Here is an 18796-nt window from a genome sequence, read left to right as displayed (position 1 = left end):
TTTCCAATGGGGACAAAGTAAGCAGGGAAGATAAGTAAACCTGAAGGCTTTTAGACCAAGTTATTTTGGCTTTTAAAATCTTCTTAGCATTATAAAATGACAAGAGAAAGCACAACGGTGGCTGCCAGCTAAGGACCTACCCCCAAACCAATAAAGAACAAATACTTCTTTTCCAACTAAGCCTCATTCTGTCCTGTAATGATAAGTCTAAGAGACTGAGATGAGTGTGCAGAACTCAGTTATAGCTTCTCAAAGCTGACTGCACGTTAGATTCTCCCATGGAGCTTTAAAAATACTCGTGACTGGTTTTCACCCCAGAACAATTAAATCAGAATCTCCAGGGTATACTTTAAGAGTTCCCAGATGGTTCTAATGTGCAGCTTGGCTAGGTTCATCTTTTTGATGTTTCGTAGTACTATCTCAGGAAAAAGTGTGTGTGCTTTCAGGAGACAGTACAGAGAAGGGGGAAGAAATTTACCTTTGGGTCTGACATTATATTGGGCTTTTTATGTATATTATCTTACATATTCCCGAGGATAAAACTTCGGGATAAATACTTTTATTCTTATATTTAAACATATGAGAATTAAGTTGAATATAGAGCTGATGAACTACTCATTATTGAACAAGGATATCGTCCAGTAATATTTTGTTTCCTGAAACTAGCAGTATTTAAGCAAATACTCAAAGACTGGATGCTATACATAAATAAAGGAATTGAAATAAATCAGCAAGCTATGGCCCATGGGCCAAATTAAGCCATTGCCTGTTTTGTCAATAAAGTTTTATGAGAAATCAGTCACACCCATTCATGTACATTTTTTCTATAGCTTCACAGACACGACAATTGAGTGGCGTTGAGTAGTCTTGACAGACACTGTTTGGCTCGCTAAAGCCAAAGATATTTTCTATCTGGACTTTTCAGAAAAAGTTTACTGATCCATCAACCAGATGATCTATAGCATATTTTTAGCCCTGGAATTAATGAAACTAAAAAATTACTAAATTGGAAATCACTACACGGTCTTTTTTTAAAGTGAAATACCATCTAAGATATCTTAATTCAATTTCAAAAATGATCCAACAACATGGCAACTGCAATGCTACTTACGTTTTCTTCCTTAATCTTAAAAAGGAATGTTCACTAAAAAGCACTAATGGAAAAATGCCAGAACAGCAGAAAAATCAACATTGCAAAGCAGTATGGCCTGTATTTCTTGGGGCTGGATAATGTAGAAATAATTCCAGATTGTTAAAAAAAAAAAGAGGGTGTTTTATTGAAACAAGACCACATTGCCAGGTGTTCAGCCTGGTGATATAACAAGGCAATGCCTAATCTACCATAGCTTCTTTAATCTAAGTTAATATTGCACAGAGCATGTTTTTTCAGTTAGAAGACGAGAGAAGGAAACAAACCTACCATCTGTCATTCCTTCCCTTCGGTGAGGCAATGCTGGTTGTGGGTCCACTCGCCCTCCCTTGTGTTTTTTAGTGGGCCGAGGCCTCTGACTTTGACTCATGGCTGCACTGGTGTTACTGTCAGTAGAAAATGGGCTGGTTGGTCGAGGCCTTTGAGAGGACGTAAAGGCTTTGCCTAAAAAGTAAACAAAGGGAATGAGGTATAGAGAATGTCATTATAAGACCTTGATTCTGTCTTGTATTTCTGCTCTAAGACTAGCCTCTAAACCTGCCTGGAGATGACATTTGAAGATACAAAATACTGGTGCATCTCCATAGAAAAAAAATATGCCCTGTTGCATTTAGTTTGTCCGATTTTTATAAACAACATACTACCCACTGAAAAAATTTAAACAAGCGAATATGAAACAAAACCACTAACCAAAAACTCAATATTCCTTGATTATATTTTTATTTAACCTTGACAATCTTAGTAATATTTTCATAGATATAGGCAAATTCATGCAGCTTTTGCTCCTTAAAATTAAAGAAGCTATTTCTAAAGTGAATTATGTACTGTCTTATCTGTTTAATCAAATTTCACCCTTGGAATCTTACAAACTCTCTTTGAGCACAGAAAAATGTCCTGTAGTAATTACATTTGAAATTTTACATGAAAGGTCAGCTCAGATACATATATTTAATTGACCTTACCACCCATACACATACATGATGAATTCTACCTCTCTTAGCAGAAACTCAATAACATTAGTGTATAGTATAGGATAGAGAGCAGGTTAAAATCACCTTGTATATCCAAAGTGCAATAGGTGTTTTCTGATGAATAGTATTGTATCTGAGCAGACTCCAAATTCTCATTGAAAAATGAAATGTGTTATGTCCTTTTCTTGTAGTTTAGTGTACATATACAGGGAAATATATTCTGGCAAAAGGTAAGCTAATACATTTTCAACATCTTACAATTTTAATAACACGTTTATTATGGTATGAGAGGGTTGGTTTATGTACATGTATTTATTCTCTATTGCATGTTTTCATTTCATTCAAAATTACTGTATATAGTTACATTTTAAGTCAATGTGACATGATATTGCTTAATGCTTTATTAGCTATTAGCATACATGCAAGAAATGTACGTGTGCCTTCTAATTTATTAGTTCCCTTGCACTTTCTCACTGTTCTGCTTATAGCTATGCCACAAAAAGCACTCAGGCAACATAAAGTTTCTGACTTATGCCTTAGAAAGCAAGAAAATTCAAATAACCATTATATTACAACATATTTTAGTTCAGATGCTATATGAAAAATAAACCTCTGCAATGCTTGGAAAATCTTCTTTACTTTGAAGATACCTAGTGCGTACTCAAAAGAAATAGTATAACATTATATGATGGTATAATTCAAAGAAAGCTTCCAAGGCTCATTTTTATAACTTGAGAGTTTAGTGAAGGGTCAAAGTCATTTATTTTCTACTGTTTGAATACTATTAAGATTTCAAAAATGCATTTAGAGTTTCATTAGTTTGTTTTGTAAGGCAACTCAGTTTAATTCATATATCAGAAGTTTCTTCTATGTGCATTTAAGAAGTGCACATAGTCATGTAACAGGATCATGCCGAAGTTATTTTGTTCAGTAAAACAAATGATTACAAAATTACTGATCTATGAATAGAGTGAATCCCACATTTATTTTTGAGTTAATGATCAGAAATGTGAAAAATTACATATTTGGTCTTTTATATTATTATTTATTAATTTCAGAAACCAAAATTAGATTGTGATAAAGAGCAACATACAAGTAGTCATCATTTTATCTAACTTGCAAATGCAGTGGGTGTATTTTTAATTAGCATCCTTTAAATCAAATAATAAATTATTGGATTAAAATCTTAACAGCCAAACAACGAATAAGACCATCAGCCATTTGAATTGTTAGACTGACAGCTTCAGACCCATTCACCCCATGCTGAGAAAACCTTCCCAGAAAATGCATTTGCAGAAAGAAATGGGGCAAAGGAAAGTAATGGAGATAAAAGCTGAATAATTTTAATCACTGGGTACATTATTGATTGTGTGAGAATTTTGCAAAGTGTGAGTTATTGAAAATTTAATGGCAATCTGAGTTGCAGCTTTGCTGTAGTATAAGAAGGAAGCATATTCCAATTAATCAGCGGAACCATGAAGGGAAAGGGGAACAAAGGATGGAAGGTGGTGAGTAGGAGCCTATTCTTGGCTCTGCAAAGGGGGCATCAGAAGAGAGTTCTGTCTGATAACTGAGCATCCAAACTGTGTTCATGCATATTAAAGAAAACCCTGCAGTCAGACTCACTGAGGAGAAAGAAGAGGAGATAAATAGCTCGGTGTCCAAGGGCAAGATTCTCTCATGCAAAGGGTGTTGACTCAGTCTACCAACCTGTTCTTGTAAGGCTGGTTCCATCCAGCCTAAAACCCGCTTTATCTGCTGCTGCCACCAGTGCTTGTGCAAAACTGCCGCTGGCAAAGATGGAGCCATCTGAGGAGCTACCTACACTAGATCTATGACCAGAAAAGTTACGGTCCTCATCAGATGCAGAGCCCCATCCATTTACCATTGAACCTAAAAACAAATGTAGTCGTCTAGTGAGTTGTATATATTGGATCGCTCATCTGCTTGTACATAACTATACTAATGAACAAAAGCCTTCACTCCTCACCCTTCCTTGAGGTAAATCGGGTTTCATCAAGACTTCTTTAGCCATGTGCAAGCATCATCCACGTTTTAAACATTTCTAGTGCAGAAGAATTCAGCTCATTTAAGACATGCATCTGTTTTCAACACACGAACAAAACATGCTCTGTATGATTCCGTTCTTACCTTGTTTAAATTGTTACACTATTATTTTCTAAAAGAGAACTGCTATGTATATTTTAAGGCCTAGACTTCAGAGAAAAACATTTTTACTGAAATAAATTATAGTGTGTTTAAAGTCAACTTATCAAGAACTCAGTTGAACAAATAGTGTGAATATATTTTGAATTTAATGCAGACTAGTGATAATTGTCATGAAATCTACACTCGCATACTGAAGAAGGGCTAGAATTATTTCAAGAATTTAAAATAAAAATGTAATTACTCAAGAAATAACAAACACTAATAATCAAAAATGTATAAATAATACCAGAGCAAATAGAATATAACAAAATATTTATTTTTGAAAAGTTCTATTTTTTCAAAGCTTAGTATGATTTCTTTGTTTTTCAATTACTTTAAGATCGCCAGTTTTCTCTTTAATACTAATCTTTATTTTAGAAAATTAATCATTATAAAGAATACCACTGACATTAACATGGATTTTTCTGCAAAGTGCAACATGGCAATAGAGGAAAAGAATCACAGCTTTATGTGTAAAGAGCTGCAAAATATGATGCTATTGAGAAAAAATGCTTATTCTTAATTTTTGGCAAGTCATTTACACTTTTATCCTTTTTTTCTTAGACCAAAGCACACTGAGACGATCTATTACTTAAAACAATTAACATTACAGTATTTATTTAGGTTGTTGTACCATTAGGGTATTACACAATAAAAATACCAAGTGTTGCTTATCCCAAATTTTTAAAAAGAGAGGCACAAAGTATTTATAGGAAGCTAATTTAATATTCCAAAATAAAACAAACACATATTCACATCAAAGAGACTAAAGTTAAGTGCCATAGATTTTCTTCCCCCTTTACTCCAATATTTAAGAGACAGCAGTAGAGTTAGAAGCGTTGCCATGATAAAGTGTTTGTACTTTTAGTTCAGGTGCCAGGATTCAATAACACGGGTTTATGCACTTTCAAGACAGAGAAAACAGACACTGGAGGGGTTAGAAGGATCAGAGAAGTTAAAAGGGTGTTAAGTGTAGCAGAAAAGGAAAGAGTTTTGATTCTATTTGCCAAAAGCATGGAGATACACTTTTTACTTTCCAAACAAATTCCCTTGACACAGGCCCCTGCAAGGAAGCCAAGATAACACCAGCAACTGAGCCTCCTCTGAGAGAACCATTTCTGAGTTAATAATCACAAGTCGAGGACCAGCAGCCCAAAATGAAAGGAGAAATGATGCAATCAGCTTTGCAATATAATGCTACAGTAGATAAGAAAAAATCAAAGTGATTCAGCCAGTGATCACAAAAGAATATGAAACCCTAGAACTGAGGATACTTTGGAAACATGGGAAAGCTCAGTTTTGGTCCCTTCTATGTCCTGTTTTCTGTATTTCTACATGTCTGCTGAAATCTACAAATAAATCTGTGCCAGCTATTTGAAACTCACTCTCCAAACAAGCATCTCCTTTTCTACATCTCCAGTTTCGTTCCTAAGCTCCTCCTAACCGATTTCCTTCTGGTTCCTTCTATCTTCCTCCTTGTCATATGAATCACTTTTTCTGGGACATTTATCACATAATTCTGTCTTTCCATTCAAAGCCTTACCTAGTTTGCCAATACATTTAAACACTGACTGAGGTATTTGAGATTCTTCAGTATCTAGCCCAGCCTGCCTTTCCAGTCCCATTCCCTCTAATAGCCAGTTCAGTCCCATTGCCTCTCATTCCTTTGACACACCTCTAGATTGTTACTAACTGTATTGCCCAGTGCCTAACTTCAAAGTCCAAATCAATATCATCTCTTTTATCACCCTGACTCCACTTCGTCTTCAACCCTGTCTTAGAGAGAATCAATTTCTCTACCTCTTGTGTTTTTCAAATAGTATGCATACGGTAGCATATCATATCTCTACAAACTAGTGTTTGTTGCATATGTGTTTTCTCTTCCAGACAGTGGAATTCTGGAGATTAGGAACTATTTATTATTCACTTTAATACCTCATGTACAGGGACATTTCCCAGTAAAAATTCAATGAACATTGGCATAATGAATTAAATGCCTTCGATATTTTCATTATTCAGTATAAATTCTGCATGGGATTCTATTCCATGTGTAATTTCCTAGCAATGGCCTTACTTTAGTTACAGAAAGAACATACTCAAAATAACTCCCAGAACATTTATTAAATAAGGAATATAAGGTCAGTCAACTCTTGTTGATTACTTGGACAATGGGGAAAGCAGTGATGTAACTAGTCCTTCATATGAGGATTTCCACATACAGATTTGCCAATTCCTAAACAAATCAACTATTTTCCGGCCTTTGGGTCTTTGCTCTGAGTTTATCTCAATCATTAATGCTCCTTACTATTACTCAGAAATTCCAGTTATTCACGAAGTTTTCTCTGATGCTTTTTTCCCTTCCCTGGGAAGGGAGGGTAGCATGGATGAATGACATGGCTTCAAGTGAGTTGGTCAATATAAAAAGATATTCTTTTTTCACCACTCTCTGTAAGAGCAAAGAAACTAGATAGATGACTTCAGAGTTGAAGAGATGTGTGCCATAATGATTTGCCCATAATGGGCAATAGGAAACCTCATCACCACAAACTAAAGAGGGGCAAGTGCCCTCAGCTTAATATAGCTGAGTTTGCCTTCAAAATGGAAGGCAAGAAGGAAACAAACAGAAGGAAAAAAATTTTCTTTCCCTCTTTGCTTCTCTGTCTTTATGTTTGACAACCCATTCTCTCTATTTGAGATATGGAGTACTTATGATATATGGAATGGCTACATTTGCGGGAAATATTTTTAAGGAAAATTGGCAATACACCATGAGTAAAAAAGTATATAACATATATTAAATTTCTTCCATAGTGTAAAATTGTTAAAATTTATTTAATGATTACTGATTTCACCTCTCTGTGGCTACCATTCTTTCTTTTTCTTTATATTTAAACATCAAAGATTATCTGAAGATTTATGTAAACTATTACCAAAAAAAGACAATGATTATAAGAAAAGAAAAACAGTGATTTATCAATTAGAAAGTAAGACATTTTTGTGATAACTGGCTTTCTTTCATAAATGTAAACATAACCACGAAAGTTGAAACCAAAACTAGGTAAAACTGCGAAGGTAGAGTTTCTTCACAAATTACAAGCAATCCATGCCAATTTGACATGTTATAGACACAAACATAATCAATACATATTTAAACATTTAATGAAAAATGAATTTGTGTAACATAGCCAGATTTATTTGTGTTTGCATCTTCCATCTTTCCAAATTTCTCAGGTTTAAAAATTGCTGAAAGGCCAAAAAAATCTCAAATGTATTCAAGCTGTTAAGGAAGAACTGCAGATAGGACATTAAGCTGTTGCAAAATGGTACTGAGCAGTAAAATACCATGATAAAGTGGCATCTTGCTGTATCTCCATTATGTCTTCAGCACTAAAATTAATTTATGATCAGTCATCAATTCATTTACATGTTGTTTTATGCTAAATCCTTCCTTGCTGATAGATGCTCATCCTTAGACCCATTAAGCTAGAGTAAAGTGTATGCTTTATAATATGACCCTGCTAATTGTTGCATTACCATCTTTATGAGATACAAAACCTGGCTGTCCCCCATTTTCTCAGCCAATATTTAGTCCAGGAGCTCTTCCTATTAAGTGCAATCTGTCTATCTGTTAAATAAAATCTTCAGCTCTAAGTGTCTTTGGACAAATCAATCCAAATACTGACCTCTGCCTAGATGTAGAAAAACATTTCTAATATTTAGAAGTTCTTTCACTCAAACATATTGAATGCACAACAATTCACCTACATTCCTCAGAGAGAAAGGAATGTGTAATATAAAAGGGAAAGCAAAATAAGAAATTAAAAAATCTCTTCCTTGCGACCTATGACACCTGCTAATTTGTTCTACTCAGATAAAAATTGAATATATAATATTCCACGTTTATCTGTTAAATTTTGAAGTGTGTATTTAATTTCTTTTTAAATAATTCAGAGCTGTGGAGAATGTCTAAGAAAATTATTTAGTGATTTTTAGCATTACCTCTGAAATTTCCTTATTACAAAAACATTTTCCTTAAATTTTTGCAACAAAAGCAAGGAATCAGGTCATGCTTTTAAGTGGCCAATTCTCTAAAAGCTGTGTGGTCAAGTAAGGTGGTGTGGCTGCCAGGTTTTACTGTTTTCAAAATAATCTGCTTTGGGACTTCCAGCAAAAACCTCCAAAGACATAAAATACAGAAAATATAGAGCCCCTATTTCCTTTCAACCAGGGTATTTACGTGGGGCTCAGCAATCAAGGAAACTTTTGTTTCATTTAACAGCACTCACTCTTAGTGTTACTTTTTGTGCTCACCGAGGCAGTTGTTAGAACCTTGACTCCATGTTCAGGACATTTTTCTCCTGCCCTCTCTCCTATTGCCTTCTGTTTTTTTTTTTCTTTCCTGTGCTGGAGTCATTAAATACAGGAAACACTCACCCTTGACTCCCACCATGGAAGTCAAAGAAAAAAGTATTAAAGGTTTCCCCCAACCTGTTACCCAAAAGTGATGGGTTTGGCATTTAGAAAGAAATATTACAAGCATATTCCTGAAGACTGAAACAATCCTGTATGTTTACTTTCTAGACAAAAAAGAGTGTGATGTGCTGTAATCAGAACACTTTTTGTACTTTATTACAACCAAGTAGGTTTAAACTGTAAGTATAAATTAAAATAAAATTATAAAAATGTGACTCCCGATGAGAGTTGAATTTTGTTGGCATGAGTCGTTATAACTGAATATAGAATGAAATATGAGAAAAACAAATAATAAAAGTTACATCTAAAAATTTAATATTTTTGATCTTGATTAAGTGTATAAGGGGTAAAAATGAATGTTTCCAGAGATAAAATAATGTGTTCTATTTGTATAAATATATATTTATTCATATATGTATACATGCACACGCACAGAAAGGGAGAGAGAAGAACAGACCAGGAAATCATTTTCCTCTTAAATATGCTAAATCCAAAGATGAGAAAACGGTTGAGCATTTCCAGAGCAGGGATCATGATAACTGGTCTTTGGAGTAAGGCTGATTGATTTTGAACATTCTTCTGCCACTTATCAGGTGGGTGATCTTAAAGAAAGTCTTTAAACCCCTCTGTGCCTCAATTTCCTTATCTATAAAATGAGAATAAAAATAGCGTTGTGACAATTAAATGAGTTAATACATGTGAAAACCTTAGAACAGGGATCAGCAAACTTCTCCTGCAAAGTGGCATATACTAAATATTTTAGGCTTTGCTGTCTGTCATTTATTTTTTCTTTTTGTTTGTTTCTTGTTTTCTTACAACCCTTTAAAAATGTAAGAAGCATTCTTAGCTCACTAAGCCACTCATACAAAAAAACAGGCAACTGTTTAGAAGAGTGCCTTGGGTGTACTAAGGGCTATATATGTGCAAGTTGTTGTTATTATTATTACTATTATTACCAAATCTAAATTCCTAGCCAAGTGGCTGGAAGGAATAGACTTTGAATAAATATTTGTTGTGGAAATCAATAAATAACAGATTTTCAAATACATTTTCCATGCCTGAATGTTATGGACGTCCTCCTAAAATTCATATGCTGAAGCTCTAACCCGTAATGTTATGGTATTTTGAGGTGGAGCTTTTGGGAGGTAATTAGGTTTAGATGAGGTCATGAGGGTGAGGTCATGAAGGGGGGATTAGGGACCTTATAAAAAGAGATCAGAGAGCTTGCCTCCTTCTCTGCCATGTGAAGACACAGTGAGAAGATGGCTTCCTGTAAGCCAAGAAGAGGGCTCTCACCAGAAACCCAAACTGCCCACACCTTGATCGTGGACTTGTCAGCTTTCCACTGTTTGTTGTTTAAGCCACCTAGTCTATGATATTTTGTTATAACTACCCAACCAGGCTAAGACACTGAGATTATGGGTTATAGAATTACTGATATTTTCCTCTCTTCTTGGCCTTTTCCATTCATGAAGCATTATTTCAAAAAATTTAAAGGCCCTCATAAATTACTTAGTTGTTCCGAAAACATTTGAAAATAATATATTTATTCCTTTACAAAAATAGTCTCTGTACCTTGTTAACTGCTGATATTCCTTAATGTGGCAGCTGTTGGAATGCAACATATTTCAGAAGTAAAATTCTAAATAATTTTATATACAGTCTTATTAGCCCATCTTTGTGCTATCGCTGGGCTTTCGTTCTGGTTGGCTTTAGAGTTTCAAGGACTGGTACGTAACTGTTAGTTCTATTTCATAAAAAAATGGTCATTAGTTTCATGAAAATGAAAATAGAGAATTCAGATGAAAGTGATGACTAATTTACTCACACCACACACAAATTTAGAATTCAAGGTAATTTGAGGAAAAATCAGAATCCTCTCCGTGGGCACTTACCATCTTAAAAACATACAAAGCCAATGGAAATAGCCTCTGTTTTATTGCCTACCTCATTTAGCACCATTAAACTAGCCTTGAGTGTCTGAAGAAAACATAAACACGTTAGAGCAATATTCATTAGCATGTTGGTTTCTGTAGCTTTTGATCCGTACACACATGCATCTCAGGGCCACCCCCAGGTACACATACACACATGCACACGTGCTCTACTACACTCAGCATGCTATGTATGCTCATATACATACTCCTACGTACACTCACACACACACACCTTACACATAATCACAAACCCAGGCTATGCTTTCAGACACACACGCTCTTCTGTACACACACTCCCTACACACACATCCTTTTTTCTGAAAAACTATATTTACTTTTATTTTTAACTTTTATTTACTTTAAGTTACACTTACACCCTAGAAAGCAAATTAAATCTTTGATCATACCTTCCCCACAAAGTTATTGTAAATCCCCCAAAAAAACAAAAAAAAAGAAAAAAGTTTCCTGCTTGGCTACTTTGGTATAGAGTGCAACTTCTTTAACTAACTAAGGAGAGATATTATTCATAGGATAAATTCATTGTGGAATGCATACCTAAACACCTTGAGGTTTTTATATATGGCAGTAATTAAGCACCGAATTTAAGTAGGAAAACAGACTTTTTCTTACCAATAAAAGCTTCATTTGGAGTGAACATTATACCAGCTACAAGGGGAAATTCAGATTGTCTTTAACTGCAGTCATGTTAACAGTGAAACATGTTATTAACAGGTGAGCATGTAAAAGTTCAAAATGGCCTTCTCCTGATTTATAGGTATATTTACCATCTTTGACATTATAATATTTAAGAAAAGAACTACATAGGCTGTGGCTGACTTTTATCATTGCAATTTTTACTGCATTCCTAATAGAAAAGAGTTCAGTATCAGCAGTGAGACATGCAAAACTATGCAGATTTTACCCTGAAGGAGATTATGCTAGAAATTCAGGCAAAGGGGCTTAACATAATAGTGCAGTAATAAGTTAGCTCTCTGCATTCAAAGATTTAAACTTTTGCTCTGCCACCTTCAGTCGGATCTGGATTTCAAATCACAGCAGTTTATCTGCACTTCTTAAATCTTAATTAGCTCGGCATGCAGACAGCCCCCAGGTAAAAAGAAAACCTGAAAAGTGTAGGCTTGTGCATGACATTGTGTAATTCAGGAAGTCGTGCAGAGGAAACATGTAGGTACTCATGCTTCTCCATCACTTTCATAAAGGAATTTCCATCAGTGTTTTTGAACTATAACACACAGTGTGAAATGTGTGCAAATTAAGAAGTCGTTGGAGGAAAAATGAATTAAATGGGACTGTGGTAAAATGCACTCCTAGAATGAAGATTGTCATGAAAGTAAATATAGAAATGGGTGGTATACAGAGAAGACTCAAGGATAGGACATGCATGGGCAACACATTTGTAGCACTTATATCTTTATAGTCACGTAAGAGGCATTTGCGTGTGTGTATCAAAGAACGGATACCTACTTGAATAGAAAGACTGAATTTTTACTTTTCTCCACAGTCACTGTGTACACATTAGGATTTAAGTTTTTTTAAATACAATTTGCTAAATTTAAATCCTTGGAAATAGGTGGCAATCCTGGGATCATCCTAGGAGGATACCAGTTGCAGCCTTTCACTTGGTGAAGGAGGCCAGAGGAAGTCAAAGGGGTAAACAGCAAAAATAACTATTTCTTGGGAGAGAAGCAGTTATTGGATCAACAATATGAAATGCATAAATGTATAGTTTATCTCGCTATACATTTTCTCCACTCTAAAAATAATACCTTGTGCAACCTTAGAGAGCCTTATTCTGAAGAGTTGCTTATTTTCACCAGTGAATGATTTTACGGAGTGAAATATCAAGAAGCGTTTTAAGATTGCATTCACTTTGTATGTTGCTCCTGATATACAAAATATATCATTTTTAAAAGTCAAGGTTTTTTATGTAATAGACTTGTTTCCCCAGTAGAGTGAACTTTTCATGAAAGCCCTGGATATAACTGAGTTTTCTTTCATGTCTTTAAAGCTTTTTAAAATTCATGAAATTTTCTTATCATTTTTGCAGCAAAGCGAAAGTATTTCCAAATCCTTTTTGAATTTTGTGTTTAATATTAACATATTAAAAACGTTAAAGAAATACATGGAGTGGAATAAATCTTACATAAGAAAGTATTTGACTTTCGATGCATTTTAATATTACAAATGGGTCACCTATTCCTATTAAATCAGTTCCATTACCTGTCACAGAGCTGTCTAGATTGTCCGTACTGGATCCGGGCGTCTGTTCTAGTGCTCTCAGGGGCCTGGGGATTTCTAAAGCTTCCTCTTCATCATCAGCATCATCATCTGGAACATCTGTTTCCAAATCGGAAATCAAAGCTCCGGACACGTAACCTAATGGTGGAACCGGGGGCTGCGGAGGTTGGTTATTGCTTTGAACATGCCTAGGATTCACAAGGGAAGGGAAAAGAAAAGTACTGGTTAGCGTTCCACAAAATTGTAATTAGAATGAAACAGGCTGCTGCGGTAACTAATTTTGTTTTCTTGCTTTCCTTTAACTAATTCTGGAGCTTACTATGCTTTCTTACATTTCAGCAGAGACAATGGTCTACGTATACATGACTTGCCAAAACAGTAACAACAGTATAGACTATTACACTCTTCTATGGGTATTTACGGGACGATACACAGAGGAAAAAGAGTACAGACCCAGCATTTTTGTGCAAATAAATCACCCAAAGGAGAATAGGAATATTCATCACACCTATCTATTTAAAGCTGATTTTTTTTTGGGTCCAAAAAGAATACAATTACATTCCCAGTTTTCTGTCAAAGTTCTACTCAGCCTGTGTAACCCACGTCACCTGCTGGCCCTTATGAAGAAAAGATGTCACATGAAAATCTAATACCAACACCTTCTCCCTCCAACCATGGCCCATTCGCTGCCTTACGAGGCTTTCCTCCTGCACGATCCCCCAGGAATCAGGCTGGGTGATTGTTTCCACTTTAACGAGTTTAGGTTAAACTGGGGAGGAATGGCTACTTTTTGCTCTAGCTAATATTTTTGCATCTGTCTTAGCCACCAAAGTCTTAAACACCTCAAAGGCAGAAAAGATTCATCTCAGCACTCTGTGTTTAGAACAGTAGGTTTGCCAAATAAACCAGTGGCAATGAATGAATAACTCTAATTGCAACCTTGGGGAGTAGACAGAACTGGTATTATCACCTCTCTTTCAGAATTTTTTAAAGGGAGGTTCAAATTTAAGTGACTTAAGTTTCAAATAACATGGCTAGTAAAATGCAGAGCTGGACACTAGAGTCCAGTCAGCTCGTTTCGTGACTACTTAGGAGTTTTTTCTAAACCATAAAATGCTGAAGGAAAGTAAGTCTGTTATTTGTTACTGTCATTATAGAGGGAATATAGCATGTTTGGACACATTTTTCTTTTTTTATTTTTTTTTTGCCTTGATACAAAATACTTAAAAGACCACTGGATTTAAGGGCGATTTATGCATTTTTATGGTTAGTTTTTGAATTAAAGATACAAGATTTTCTTTAATATTTGCATTTATGGGGAAAATATTTCATTTTTCCAGAATTTGTTTAATATTCTTCTCCCAACTGCATTCTTGGACCTGTAACCAACTCCAATATTAACAAGATTCTAGACCTTTTAATGTTAAAAAAACCTAAGATATTAGTTCTGGAAGCTCCCTCAATATCATCAGGCCCACATTTTTAATTTAATAGATAAGGCATTTGAGGTCCCATTTATTATCTGGCATTCATCACAGCTCATTCATTGGAAAGTCAGGAAGTCATTTCCTAACTAATGCTTTCACAGAAAATCTTGAGTGTTGATGGCAACATCTTGCTCTAAGTGTAACCTCAAATTCTGTTTGTGAAGCAGGGATGGAGTGAGTCAAGTCATGAGTAAGAGAATATAAAGTGATATTTATATACATGGGCCATTCTTGTCTAATAATTTTCACTTTGGTCCTGAGAAGGACCGAACAGACCAACACTCTAGTCCTACAGCACTGCTGACACCTCTTGATGGAACCAAGGCACACTGAGTGGTGAAAGTGTATTCCTTGAATTCAGGAGAATTAGGAGATGAACAGGAAAAGGGCACGTAACATTTTTAAGTATCTTCTAGTAACAGGCACTGTGTTCTGCACTTCATGTGTCAATAGGAACAGAATCCCTGGAGGTGAAGCCTGGAATTATCATTTTTAAATACTCCTCCTGTGATGTCGATGTGCGGCCCAGATGGGCTGGCACTGCCATCCTAGTAGGGCAAGGTCCTGTGCGAGCACATGAAGACTCATACCTCCTACACGGGCCACCAGCATGGCATTCTGGAGGACTGTTGGATTAACAGAAGCATACTCAGAGAGAGAAGCAGGGTGTGCTCTGTGGGTACTTGGGGCAGGTGGACGAGAACTAGTTTGTTCACTCATTCAGCAAGTGTCTATAGAGCACTCACTAAGTGGGGCTCTAAGAGTGGAAAGACAGCAATAAACAACTCAGGTGAAAACCCAAGCCCTCTGAATAATAACAGCTATAACGTGGCTAGATAATTTACTAAGTACTATACAAGTGTAAACTCATTTAATTCTCCCAAAAACAGTGGTGTGAAATAAAGAATTTGACCTTGCCCAAAGAGAAGTTAGACTTTTGCCTTGTACTCCTGAGAGGTAATCTCTAAGCTCTAGAACATCCTGTCTGATAAAATGTCTTTACTTGGAGGCCAGAGGCTCCTCCAGAAAGTCTTAACTATATGATTTATGGAGGGAACTTCGAGTCACAGGATATCAGCTCACCTTCTGGAGGGGCCATAGACCCTGGTCAGCCATGCAATAGTCAACCACATCTATGTGACAGACCCCCAGTAAAGACTCCGAAACTCAAGGCTCATGTGAGTTTCCCTGGTTGACCCATATCGTCACACTGCATTGCTGAGAAATTGTGCTTTTCACTACTCCACTGGGAGAGGACAAATGGAAGATCCGTCTTCGGAATTCCCTAGCCTTTCTCCCACGCATTTCTTCTCTTGGCTGATTTGAATCTGTATCTTTTCACTATAATAAGCTATAACTTCAAGTATAATAGCTTTCAGTGAGTTCTGTGGCTCCTTCTAGCGATTCTTGAACCTGGGGGTAGTCTTGGGGACTCTCCAAACTTGTACATAGTGTCAGAAGTGAGGGTGGTCTTGGGGGACTGCCCTCTCACTTTGTAGATGAGTCAATTCCTACTACCATTATCATTTTACAAATGGGGGACTGAAGCACAGAAGTGTTAAGCGAGTTGCCCATTGTCATACAGCTCGTAAGGAGTGGCAGTGGCAGTGGTCCAGCCTTGGCTGACCCTAGTCAAATCCCAGACCAAGCAATCAGAATATCTGGGGTTGGGCCTATGCATCCAGGTTATCCAGATGATTCCAAAACACAGGCAGCGTTGAGAACCTCCAAGCTAGAATCTGTGCTTTAAAGGACTAATATGCAGGGCTTCATTTAATTAACTTGAAAGAAATCCTCTGGCTCTTAAAGCAGCTGGCTTCAACTTCAATAGTTGTATTCTATAAAGCAGACTGATGCAAAATAATACTGTTTACCAGTAAAATGTCTTTGACCTTTGGAAAAACATCTGATGATTGAGAAAATGTTCAAGAACCTCTGGTTCTAAAAAAAGAACCTATGTTTGTGATAAGCTTTAAATGATATTCCTGGTTTGAGTATCTCTTTGTATATTTAGTTGTATTTTTAAAACACATAGTTCATTAACACTGAGAATAAGACATCTCATTATCAGCTTATCCCAGTAGCTAAAACTACCAAAAAAGAAGCTAAGGCTCTTTCATAAAACTTTAACTTCAAGCATAGGACGTAAATCAACATAAGATAATCAGAGGTATGTTACTGAGATTTCATTTTTAGGAGTCAAACTTATATGTTACTGTTTGGGAGAAGGGAGAGAAAATAAGAAAAAATAACTGCACAGAACTGTGAGAGTTGGTTCCACTTGTATTCCTGTCATATTTTTCACAGGATGCATTAGCAGACTGCCATCTATACCTTATGAAAGTTTATGAATCAATGAGAAAAAAAGGAATTTGGGATTTGTAATTTATTCTAGGGGCTCTTTTGTGTGTGTGTGCGTTTACTGTTACTAACATTGTTGTTCTTTTCTGTCTCATTTAGTTCAGCCCAAAGAAGGTCTTTTAATAACTGACACTGACCATATGTGATTTGCAGAAGCTTACATTTACATATTCACAACCACATACAGAATTAATCACAGGCACTTTGAAGAATCTAAAAAGAGTCCTTCATTATGGTGTTGGAAGTGAGTTCAAGGATAAGCTAATTGAAGCTAAACTGTAAATTAGAAAAGATTCTGGTGTAGCCAAAAGCACTTGAGCCTGAAATTCAGCAGATCTGAATTCTTGCTCCAATTCACTCTAATTAGTTGTGTGACTTTGGTCAAATTATTTAACATTTCTTCAATTTCCTTATCTGGATGATGAAGGAGTTGTACAAAAGCATTTCTAACCCCAGCTGTAGAGTTCAATGAGACTCTCTTGTGAATTTAATGTGAAAGAACGTTTCCTCTATCCATGTGTTGAAAGCATGGGTCCCCTGACCTCATGAGGATATTTACCATGTTTGCTTTGCTATATCAAACTGATAGGCCCTTGTCAACTCATCCAGGTGAGCCTGCAGCATGGGCTGCATCTCTTCCCGTGGGGAGGGAGTTAGAGTTGCAGTGGACTGCTGTCCAAAGGAAATGGCAGGGGAAGAAGCCACGCCTCGGACAGGAGGTGTTGGGACACGATCATCATCTTCTTCCAGTTCATCTTCCATACCCTGGTGTAAATAAGTTTGTACTGGTAATGGTGGGCACCAGCTATCACTGTCATAGCTGAAATTAAATGAGGAAAAAAAGCACATTAACACTTAGGCACACACACACACACACACACACACACACACACAATTACACTGGCAATGAATGGCAACCACAGTAGCATCTAAAATGTTCTCCCAGTTTATTTCCTCCTGATTTCTGGTTGTTGGCACTATTATAGTAAATCACCTGGCTGTTATCTAATTTCTAATCATAAGTACATCGGTTATCTCAAGATCTCAATTTATTCTTAAAAGATCTTTTTAGCTAATTGTTACCCCGACAGTTACAAAAGGCAATAACTTCCCAACAAAGTTACTGACGTAGAAAAACCAAATTTCCAATTAAAGACAATTAATGAATTTAGTGCTTGTAGATTTAACTACTTTCTTCTCTTGTTCATTCTTGTGCACCAAAAGAATATGCCAATATTCATTTAAGAAGTGTTTGATAATTTTATTTACTCTTATTCTAGATCTATGCCAACCTTTCATTCCATATGACATGTCAATCATTAAGACTTTGGGCTACAAAATGTATTCAATAGCCTTTCAACTGTCTTAAGTTTCTTAATATTTTCATTAGAAACTGATGTCTCCTTGTATCTCAACATCTCAAATCTATAGAAACAGAAGTTTAAAACCTAATCCTATAAAATATATATTAAAAAGAAAAACAACAATTTTAAAAACAGCATGTTTTAGGGATTCTGGTTAGGGAACATAGAAAATTAATCCAAAATGCTTTAATTGTGACACAAAATCAGTAGCATTTTTATTTACACCTTCTCTGTCGTGCTATTATTTTCTTAAATCAAATAGATCCCAATGCACTTTTAAAAGACTTAAGGATAAGATAAGCAATTTTATTAGATGTAATTGTCCTATAAAGTCAACCTCTTAAATATCCCCCAAGTCTTTATTCTACACTTCACCTCTACTCCCACGATCACAGATCAATCTCCTTCTGGGATGAACCAGCCCATTAGCTTTCCTAGTCTCTTGGAATGTCATCATCATCCCTTCTATATCTTCCATACAGGCAATCGGATTATATTTCTAAAATCTTCATTCACATCACACCTATGCTTAAATTATTAGTGATATTGCTAATGCAAGAAAAAGTTCAAACCCATTAGCAAGGAC

General features: G+C 35.9%; 1 protein-coding gene across 1 annotated transcript in view; it reads right to left on the bottom strand.

Annotated features, from left to right (window-relative positions):
* ROBO2 (roundabout guidance receptor 2) overlaps window positions 1–18796 on the bottom strand; it is an 83219-nt gene that overhangs the window by 8184 nt on the left and 56239 nt on the right. The window contains exons 11-13 of the mRNA XM_022578293.3: window positions 17406–17666; window positions 12981–13186; window positions 1421–1594 (exon numbers count right to left, since the gene is read on the bottom strand). Of these exons, the coding sequence (XP_022434001.2) occupies window positions 1421–1594; window positions 12981–13186; window positions 17406–17666 (641 nt within the window). The remainder of the gene's footprint in view (window positions 1–1420; window positions 1595–12980; window positions 13187–17405; window positions 17667–18796) is intronic.

Source organism: Delphinapterus leucas, chromosome 4 (assembly GCF_059928025.1).
Source record: "Delphinapterus leucas isolate spDelLeu-1000000601 "Yukka" chromosome 4, BTC_Dleu_Yukka2, whole genome shotgun sequence".
NCBI lineage: Eukaryota > Metazoa > Chordata > Mammalia > Artiodactyla > Monodontidae > Delphinapterus > Delphinapterus leucas.
Note: the sequence above shows the minus strand (reverse complement) of the source record. Positions and strands in the feature narration are given on the sequence as shown.